The 9,641-nt window shown below is 42.9% G+C and overlaps 1 protein-coding gene across 1 annotated transcript in view; it reads left to right on the forward strand.

Annotated features, from left to right (window-relative positions):
• The window catches only part of CAPN13 (calpain 13), a 49,998-nt gene extending 40,812 nt beyond the window's left edge, over nucleotides 1–9,186 (forward strand). The window contains exons 19-22 of the mRNA XM_053938474.1: nucleotides 2,667–2,783; nucleotides 5,146–5,201; nucleotides 6,246–6,291; nucleotides 8,706–9,186. Of these exons, the coding sequence (XP_053794449.1) occupies nucleotides 2,667–2,783; nucleotides 5,146–5,201; nucleotides 6,246–6,272 (200 nt within the window). The 3' untranslated portion in view covers nucleotides 6,273–6,291; nucleotides 8,706–9,186. The remainder of the gene's footprint in view (nucleotides 1–2,666; nucleotides 2,784–5,145; nucleotides 5,202–6,245; nucleotides 6,292–8,705) is intronic.
• Nucleotides 9,187–9,641: the final 455 nt, after the last annotated feature.

Raw genomic sequence — 9,641 nt, forward strand, 5'->3', positions numbered from 1 at the left:
GTTAGATCACAGCTCTGCTGAGAGGTCTGTACTGGGGAGCCAGCAGAGAGATGCAGAGAAGTGCAGCACTGACCCGACCTGCTTCTAGGTCATGGATGGAACATCCAGTAGAGAGGAAAGGAGAAAAGAAGAGTGGATTCTTGCACTTGTCTCAGTTCCTGCAGTTTCTCTCCAGGGCAGTGACTAAGTCTAGACGGGAAAGCCACACCGACAGGCATTTGTTTAGTTTGCACTGACCTCTGTTGGCTACTGAGTGCTGAAACTCTCAGTGAGTGCACGAGTGAAGTATTTCATTCAGCTGAGTCGTCTCGAAGGAGACTGGCGTGAAGTACCTCTCTGAGGCAGCGATCCCCTTTTAATAGTACAGTAGAGAAGCTCCCATTTGGCTGCCTGGAGCTCGGAGGGGTGCTGTCCCAGGAGGAAACTGGTGCACAATCGCTATCCCTGGAAGCTGAGGGGGTGCTTATATAATTTTTTTTTTTTTTTTTTTTTTTTGCTGCTGGGCAAAGAGAGCTTTTTTATATATGCATATATAATATTTTTGAGAGCTGGGGAAAGCATGAGCACCTGTCTGAGAAGTGCAGCACTGATGTGCCAAATGTCAAAGGAGAAGTTGTCAAGGCCATTCTGTGAGAAAGATGCTATAGTGTAAAACTGGGAGGAAAATTGTACATGGAAAAGTCCTGTCAGCCAGAACAATGCAGCTGTTTGAAGGGATAAAAAGGCACTGTTAAGTGGCAAATTCAATGCATGTTTGGCTACAAGTAGTTCTGAGTGCGGAAGAAAATTACAAGCTCATTCTTGCTGCCCTCTGAGCCAGACATCTGCATTTGAATCTGGCTTGGCAATGGGACGATGATCCCTGTCCTGGCTTTTGAGCAGGAACCCCAGAAGGCGTATGGAAGCTTGGTGCTACCTCTGGGAATGGTATTAATATATCTAAATTCAGCTCCTAGCCAGCTGTTCCCTGAAGTGTTCAGTGCTTTCCCCAACAAAACACTGCAGTGTGTGCTTAATTTTCACTGTTTTCCTAATGCTTCCAATAATAATAATAATGGATCAGAGTAAAGCAGGCCAGCTGCATTCACAGAAGTGCTGCCTTGAAATACAGCAGCATTGGCTTGATATATTTACAGACTCCTCTTTGGCAAGAGCAAATGATTCAAAATAAATTTTATAAATAGGGAAACATCAAGTCAGTAATTAAAACCTTGGCTAACACCAGAGGGAGGAATCCAGCAGATAAAAGGTTTGGGGAGTAGTCTTACAAATCAGCTGAAAAGTCTTGGGAACAGAGAGGACTGACCCTTCAGTCTGGTTGATGGGGTTTAGAGACATTGCCAAGAGAGCAGATTTCAGAGCAAGTGTATCCCAGACTGACCAGGCCAAATTCTTGGTGTTTTACTAATGTAAAACTTGACTGTAGCATCCCATAAGTAATATTTGCTGGAATCCAGTGTCTGGAGAGAGCTTGATTGAATTCCTACTGTCTTCAAAAGGTTAAAAATAGAATTCATTGCTCACTGGTTTAAAACCAGACTCAAAGAAGACATTTAATTAATTAGATTAATTTTTAATTACTATCTTTATCTCATTTGAAAAGAATATAAAATCATGTTTACTTTAATTTGAAATGTATCTTAAGCCCAAATGTATTTCCATTCTTTAATTATTCAGCATAATGCACCTGCTTCCTGCTGGAGACCTCCAACTAGGCTCATGCAACCAGAGTTTGTCAATGGTGGTACTAAACCACTTCCATCGGCGCTCTCTCTCCCTACATAGGTGTAGAAAAGCCATTTCTTTTATTTCTGCTTTTTCAACTAATTTAGCTCCATGATGAGTTCATTTAAAACAGAAAAGTTTAGAGCTGGTTGAAAAAGCAAGGAAGTTACTTCACATCCAGCTAAGCTACTAAAACCTGGAGTGAGCAAATGAGACTTTTCTGAAGTCTCAGAGAAGGTATTAAACCAAAGCTATCAGTCCAGCTCTCTGCAGAAAATTTCCCTTTTGTTTTGCAAATCAGCTTTTAGTGCAAAATATATTTAAATCATTCTTCTTATATAGCCAGCACATTTAGGGTAGTTTTATTTAACTAATAAAAGAATCATTCTAAAAAGCAATTTTTGTTCATTCAATTGAATACCAATTTCCATCCAAACAGACTGCGACACAAATACTGAATAATCAGCTAATAAAAAAGAAATGCACCCTTCACCATTTTCTAATAGAAGAGAAAATGTAAAAATTAAGAATCTCAAGCATGCTATGCAGGATAATACCTGAGCATGCAGCAATGCAGCATCTGCCTCTTTAGCAGAAAGAGCCAGTGGTTTGGAAATTATACACTCAGACTTTTACAGTTATGAGCCAAAGAAAATCACCTTTTCTTATAGAAAATAAAAACTAGAAAGGCAAAGCAAGATAACACTAGATTAGTTAGCTCAGTGTTTGCAGCTTGCTGACTTAAGCTGCCATGGCAGTCAGTGAGTAAGGCGACTTTGGTTTTCCATTACCCTACCCCGACTCTTAGGCACAAAGTCGGGGAAAAGCTGTCCAGGAATGTACGACAGGGCAGGGGGCTGAGGGTGTCCCCAGCTTGTTGGCAGGGTGCAGGAGGCCATCAGAGCTGCTCCATCCCCTCCCAGCGTGTCTTCCCTCGGCAGGTCTGGCCACCGACACGCAGCTGCTGCGCCTGATGATGCTGCGCTACGGCAATGCCGCCGGCAGGGTTGGCTTCTCCGACTTCGTGTGCTGCATGCTGCGCCTCGACACCATGACCCGTGAGTGCCAGCACTGCCAGGGCATGTGGCAGCAGGGCAGCCTGCAAAGCCAGGCTGAGAGCAGGGACAAGGGACACGACACGAGGCGTAATAAGACCAGTCTAAGAGTAGCTTGGAAGTGACACACCTGCCCCGCGCCCAGGTGTGGCCCAGCAGCTCTTTGGGCAGCCTGCAAGCAAGGAACCAGATTTATCTCCTGTGCACTGGAGCAACGGGCTGCTAGAGAGCAGTTCAGTGTTCAGTAAAGTTCTCTCCATTTTCTGGTAAGGAGAAAGTCCAGTATTCTCTGTGGATAAACAAACCCATTCCCCGTGTCACATCCAGCTATTGCCTGGCACTTGCGAGGAGGGAGTGTCTGTAAATGAGCTTTTGCCTGAATGGAAATTAAATTTGGTTTTACAAAATCATAATTTTTGCTACTCTAATAATAAGCATTTTGACTGGAGATATTGATAGTTAAACAAAGTCAGCAACTGTGACCCTGCACTAGAACATTGCTACAGCAATTTATTTCATCTTTGGAATGAGCTGGGTTTCAACAGTGCATGGAAACGAGCGTTCATTTTCTCCCATGTGTTTTGTAGCACTGATGTTTAATGGGCCAATAGTGGTCAGCAGATCTGCTTGGATGACACTGCTGAAAATCCCATTTCAAGGGAGTACAGCAGAAGCAGCTCTGAAAGCATTGTAAAATGAGAGCGTGTCCCGATTTTAATGCTTTCATTAAAAAAAAAAGCTTGTAAACACCCATTTTTTGTGATTATACATGTCACTTGCTGTAGATGAAAGGTTTTATGCCTAAATTAGTACCACGGTATCTTTTTTTTTCACTTAAAAAAGATCCTTTTACATTTTAAGAACCAATGAGCAAATCCTTTGCATCCATGTGGAAAGGAGTATCTAAAAGTTTCATTGCTGTCTGTAATAAGAATCTTAAAATGCTCTCCACTCTTTCAGTTTTCCTTTTACAGAGGGTTTAATGTGGAATACATTTCTCAAACTTTTTAGATCATTGTGAAAAAGTTTGTTACAGGAGAGGATAAGGGTGCCAAGTAGGAATAAAAGGCAGTCAACCTTTATGATGATGTGAATGCAGCGGGGAAGATAAAATCTATCCCATTAAAACATTATTCATCCTTTCAAGATAGCCAGAGATGAGACCCAAACCAAAAGCAGCATCTTCTTTGCAAATTCTATTTAACTGGAGTTAATGAAGCAGTAAAGAGGCACTTACCTCTGCCCAGAGGAGGTAATTTCAGCGCTGCCACTTTTTCCTAAAAAGACTGCTGGGTGCAAGCCCAGCCCTGCATTTGCAGTCTTGTCAAGGCACTGGGCACAAAACAAGGATTTCCTTGTTCTGTGCCTTTCTTCAGAGCAGTGTGGGCTGGATGTGCCACCTTTCCTCCCTGCTCTGGGCCATACAGGTAGCTCTGGTAGCCTCCTAAGGGGCAGATGAGCAATGAGCCCTTGTGCCCTGTTCCTACCCCCTCCCAGCAGACTTTTTCCTAAAGCTGGGCAGGTTTCAAAACACCTGTAATCTTACAAGTCTTTTCCATTCAGGGTGGGAAACTCCAGGCTCCCAGAGAAATGTGTCATTCAAGGATGGACAGACTTAAATTTGTTTCAACTTTTTATTACTGTTATAACAGCACGCTTCTAGGAGAAAAGTAATTTCGAAATAAATAAAACCCCTCAAAATACTGTGTTTTGAGTTTATCCAAACACTTGGGTTTGAAGACTTCTCCTAGACATACTGCAGTATAAATATGCACATAGAATAACAATATTTGAATGGATTTAAATTTCCTGATGGCAAAGTGTTCTGTCAAAAAAAATTTCAGCAATGTTAATTTCAAACTCTAGCTGAATAACAGCAGCATCTGCATTTATATTCCCTGCAAAAGGCTTGCAAGGCATACTAATGACTTCAAGAGAATCACTTTCTTTAGGGCACACTGTGATCACTCACTGCCACGGATGATGGAAAAGGACCAACAGAAAGTTTCCCTGTGGGACGATGTGTTTCATTAGTTCACAGTCCTCCTGTCACTCTTCAGGCAGGAAAACAATTGAAACAAGTTATGAGAGGAGATGAAAGCAGCCACATTGAGCACTGCCTGTCCCTACACTTCTGCCAAATTCTGGCCCCAAGATTGGGATGCCTTCCCAGGCTGTGATGCAAGGGCCAAGGCAGAAGGGAAACACAGCACAGAAGTGAGATGTGGCGAGGCAGGACACCTGAGCCAGGCAGAGCATCCCAGCACAGGGATTGCAACTCTGCTCCTCAGCTGCCACGGCCTTATGTCTGCATTGCATTCTTGCTTCTTCCTCATAAAATAAGGTTTTTTTGTTCTGCCCCTAGATGCATTCCAAAACTTAGCAGAGGGTGGATCACAAATTTCGATGACAGCAACGGAGGTAAGAATGCCCCTTCCTTCTCTTCTCTCCAGATCCAAAGTGGGAGCACACGTTAGCAGAAGGGTGACGTTAAAGATGATATGTGATGTGTGTTGCTAGGCTTCTGTCCTAGCAAATAGTGGTGGAGGTTTTGCCTGGCTGGAAGTACAACCTGTGTGGGAGGTGTTTCCCTGGGGTTCCCTGGCCCCACTGGTGCACAGCTCAGAGGTGGCCATCCCTGGCCAAGGCATGGAGTCTTCCCTTAATGACACCAGCCTGTCATTGCTGGAAGCATTGCACAAAGTGACTTTGAGAAAGTGACAAAAAAAGAAAAAAAAAAAATACAATCCATGCCCTCATTTCTTACTGCCCCATCTGTTAATCCTGAATTGCAAAACATCTTGGTTTTAAGAAAGAAACAGCAAACAAATGCTTGCTGCTGCTGTTTGTCTTAAAAGCACAGCCTGAAGGATAGCTCACTGAATGGGGATACATCAGGCTTTTTATCAGCTAGTCTGAAGCAAAAATCCTGCTGTGCTCCATAGCGATATGCCTGAGTACTGCATTTTATCAGTCTGGGGACTGTTATTTGACAACCCAGTGTTTAAAAAGATTTTTTAAAAGAGCCTTTTACAATCTCACCAGCTCCTGTTTACACTCTGTGGTTAGTGCAGAGCCTCATTGTTCATTAAATCTGTTTTGCACCAAGGGCAGAACACAGGTTGCAAGCAGAGGACCTGGACCTATTTTATAGGGTAGTCTGTAGGACAGCCAGGTTCCCAGAAGTTGCTATCTCTTCCACTTGCAATCAGGCAGGTGCCACCCTTTCCCAGCAATTGCTCCTGCTGCAGCTGCTGCAATAATTTATCATGGAAAACAACATATGGAAAGAGTTTCTGGGTCTGAATTGTAATAAGGGAAAGAGGCAGTTCCAAAATCCCTTAACTATCCGGTGCAGTACAAAAGGACTACAGTCATTGGGTCACCCCTGATGGTCCTGAGACAAGTCTGAGGACTTGGTGTACCATCACTGTCTAAATGCACCTTTTCTTTTCCTTCTTCCAGTGGCTGACTCTTGTCATGTACACCTAGAGAGATGCCAGAGGTCATGGTAAGAAATCTCCTCAGTGTTGACAAGAGAGGGTGGGGCCCTTGCAGGAAGCTCAGCCTGGAGTTATGGGGGGTTTTGAGACAAGAAGCTGTGAGAGGAAGGGGGAAAGAGATGAGACCTGCAGCATGAGAAGGAGTGCAAAGGGAATTGGACTTTGGGCTATTTTTTTCTGGGGAATTGCTGATGACCTTACACATCAAGCAGACTACCAATGGCTTGGCTAGAAACTTGCCCCTGCCTGAAATAATAGATGAGAGAGCATAACTTACTTTTTGGCTTCTGAGGGGTGCAATTACCTCTGCATATTTTACACAGCAGCAAATGTATAGTCAAATAGAGGGTGGGTATATGAAGTAACTTAGATTTCTTGGTCAGTCTGATTTCACATTTTTAACAGAATTATGTGATTTGGTTTGCATTTGAACTGCAGTCCCTACCTTATGCTTCTTTTGATCTTTGTTGCCTTTGTGTCAGGCCTAGAGAGGGACTTTTTTCCTCTGGACTTCCCAATTTTGCTGTTTGGTTCTTGTCAAAGATTCTGCCTTTTCCTGCAAAACTTGTGCTGTTCATACATCCAAGAACCATCTCGGCCATGGTGCTTCTGCTAACCCTCTGTGATGCAACTGTTCCAATGGTAGTGTGTTAAAGTGTTAATGCTGGTCTCAAACATTTGTCACTAAGGAGTGTCCTAGCTTAGGGCAAATTTGGGAGAAAACCTCCAGAAGGAGCCCCCAGAAAGCAAACCCCCCACTGGCCCCTCCCCAACCTGGTTTGGGAAGAATTTCCTTAGAGGGGAAAAAAACTGTTTATTCAACAAGCAAAACACTCTCCAATACAAAAAAGATGACAAAACTCTTTCACCGCTCTGAAGAGATGACAAATTCAGAAAGTCTCTCCTGGGAGCGGTCGCGCAGTTCTCGGTCCCTGGCACTGGGAATGGCTGCTGCAGGTCACAAAATGCAGGCTCTCGGTGTTTCTTGGTGTTTCCCAGGTCCCGGTCTGGAGCAGGTTCAGATGATATTCAGGAAAGGGAAAGGGGGAAAAAAAACCAGTCTAGGGTAAAAATTGGACTGCCTAGCTAAACTAACTAATAAGCAAAAGCAAAAGCAAGGGCAAAGTGAAAGCAAGCAAGCCAGCAAGCAAGCAAGCAAGCAAACCTAGCCTCTCCTAGACACAGACCATGGCGGGAGGTGAGCCGGCTGATAACAAGACAAAACAAACCTTCACTTTTCAGAGTCAGCCCTGAAGACACAGAACATAATATCAGGCATAAACAGAACACACGACTGGGGATACAAGCACCATAACGTCACCCTAGGACAAGGAGAAAGCAGGGAAGACACCACATCCTTAGTAAAATGTGCAGTGGAGGGGCAATTGACCCCAGGAATTTGTGGAGCATCCTTGGGCAAATCAGACACTTCCCTTATCAGCCTGGTCCAAAAATGGAGTAAAAACCTCAAATCCATTACATTATTTGAAATCCATGAGCTGCATCCAGCTAACTCTTCCTACAGAAGGAATTACAATAATAAGTAATACAGGAACAGCATCTCTGGTGTCTCACACCCTGTTTCTGAAGGAAGTTTGCATTGGATGCCAGTTTTGGTGAGAAGTTGGAAGGGGAAATGTATCACAGGGGTGTAAATTACACTCCCCCAGGGAGAAAGGATGGTAGGTTCAGAGCCAAGGCAGTGATGGCTCCATGTCTTTCACCTTGACTCCAGGACAGTATCTGTGCCCTGCTGCTCCTCCCTCTTGGCTCCTGGTTACACCCAGTGCGTCCAGCTGTGGCAGGAGCTGAGCTTCAGCACTCAGCACTGTGATGCCTTCACCCCCCTAACTCTGCCTGCAAACAGTTGTTTGAAAGTCTGCCCTTTGCATTCAGAGCTGTGGACAGTGCAAACCTGCATTTTGATGTGTTGGTATGTGGAAACAGAATATTCACAACACTGCACCCAGCACTTGCACTGCAGACTATCATTAAGTAAGGACCTTGCCTTTGGAGATGAAGTTGCTTAAATTATTGCTTGCAAATTATATTCATAGTCTATTTAGTAGTATTTTTTTTCATGAATCATTCATAAACTGATCATAACTTCTGGGAATATATAATTAATCATAATTTTCACTTACTAGTTTAGAATGAAATCCTGCCTGCAGGGTGTTTGTAAGCAGTTCACTTGAGCAATTTAGCTGACACTTGCAGCTGAAGCCTGGGCAATTGTGGCACAGGACCTTCAGAGGATCAGAACTGTTAAAACTGGAGCCTAACAAACTGTGATTGATGTCGGAAAACACCCTTGGAATTCGCTGAAAAAAATTCTCTTGGCAAAAATATTCCCATCAGTGATTCCTAAAGGCTGACCTGAAGCTGGCTGTGTTCTGAGTGAGTCTCTTTACCTCTGTTTTAGGTGACTTTTCTTCCTCCTCAGTAGAGCAGCGCCCAAGGCCATCCCATACAAAAGCCATCCACGGAGTTCTTGAAAAACCACTGTGAAGGAGTGAAGCCAGGTGTCCTCGTGCTTGGTGGCACTCAGATGCTGGCATGAAGAGTCCTTTCCAGGCAAACTGGAGGTGCCTGGGAGAGAGAAGAATTGCTAATGAAAGTACTCCATGGGCAGGCTGGTAGTATTTAATGGTCTGGGCAAGCTGGAAGTGTTGAGTGTAATCTCTTCTCATCTGCCTATAAATAGTACAGAAGTTAGGAACAGCTCCATTAATTCCATTATGAAAAAGAACAGACCCATGCCTTTTGTGTGAAAGGAATGTGTAAGATGTAGGTTACATAAACAATTAAGACACAGTTTTATTTTAATTATTGCTTAATTTTCTTGTGTGCCATTTATATATGCCAGAAAATGATTGAAGAAATTAGTCATAATTCATAAATAATGCCAGAAGCTTTTTAATTTTCTTTATACTTTTTATTAATAAATTAGAAAGAAAAAAAGTCTTAGGCATTTTTAAGTTCATCAACTATAGGTATTCCATTTTATTTGCTACAGAAATAGGGTGGCATATTAGAGATATAGAACAGATTGTTCAGTGCTTTTTTCTGACTTCCAGAATCTATATTAGGACTGTTTGGGAATAGAAAAGTTTATCTGAACTGCATTCTCTTCCTCTTTCCTGATGTCTTTAAAAATATAGGTCTACTTCAGACATAATTCCTGCTCAGAAATTTATCTTAAACCTGCAAAATAACTGTAACCTTTCTGTACCCACACATGAACTTCACTTCCATACTTTTTTATCATGGTATAAACAGCAAATTTAGTGATCTATTTCACTCAGCTATTGGAAAAAAAATTATGAAGATTGTACTTGTGAAAATGCTGTAAAAGAAG

Source organism: Vidua chalybeata, chromosome 3 (assembly GCF_026979565.1).
Source record: "Vidua chalybeata isolate OUT-0048 chromosome 3, bVidCha1 merged haplotype, whole genome shotgun sequence".
Classification (NCBI taxonomy): domain Eukaryota; kingdom Metazoa; phylum Chordata; class Aves; order Passeriformes; family Viduidae; genus Vidua; species Vidua chalybeata.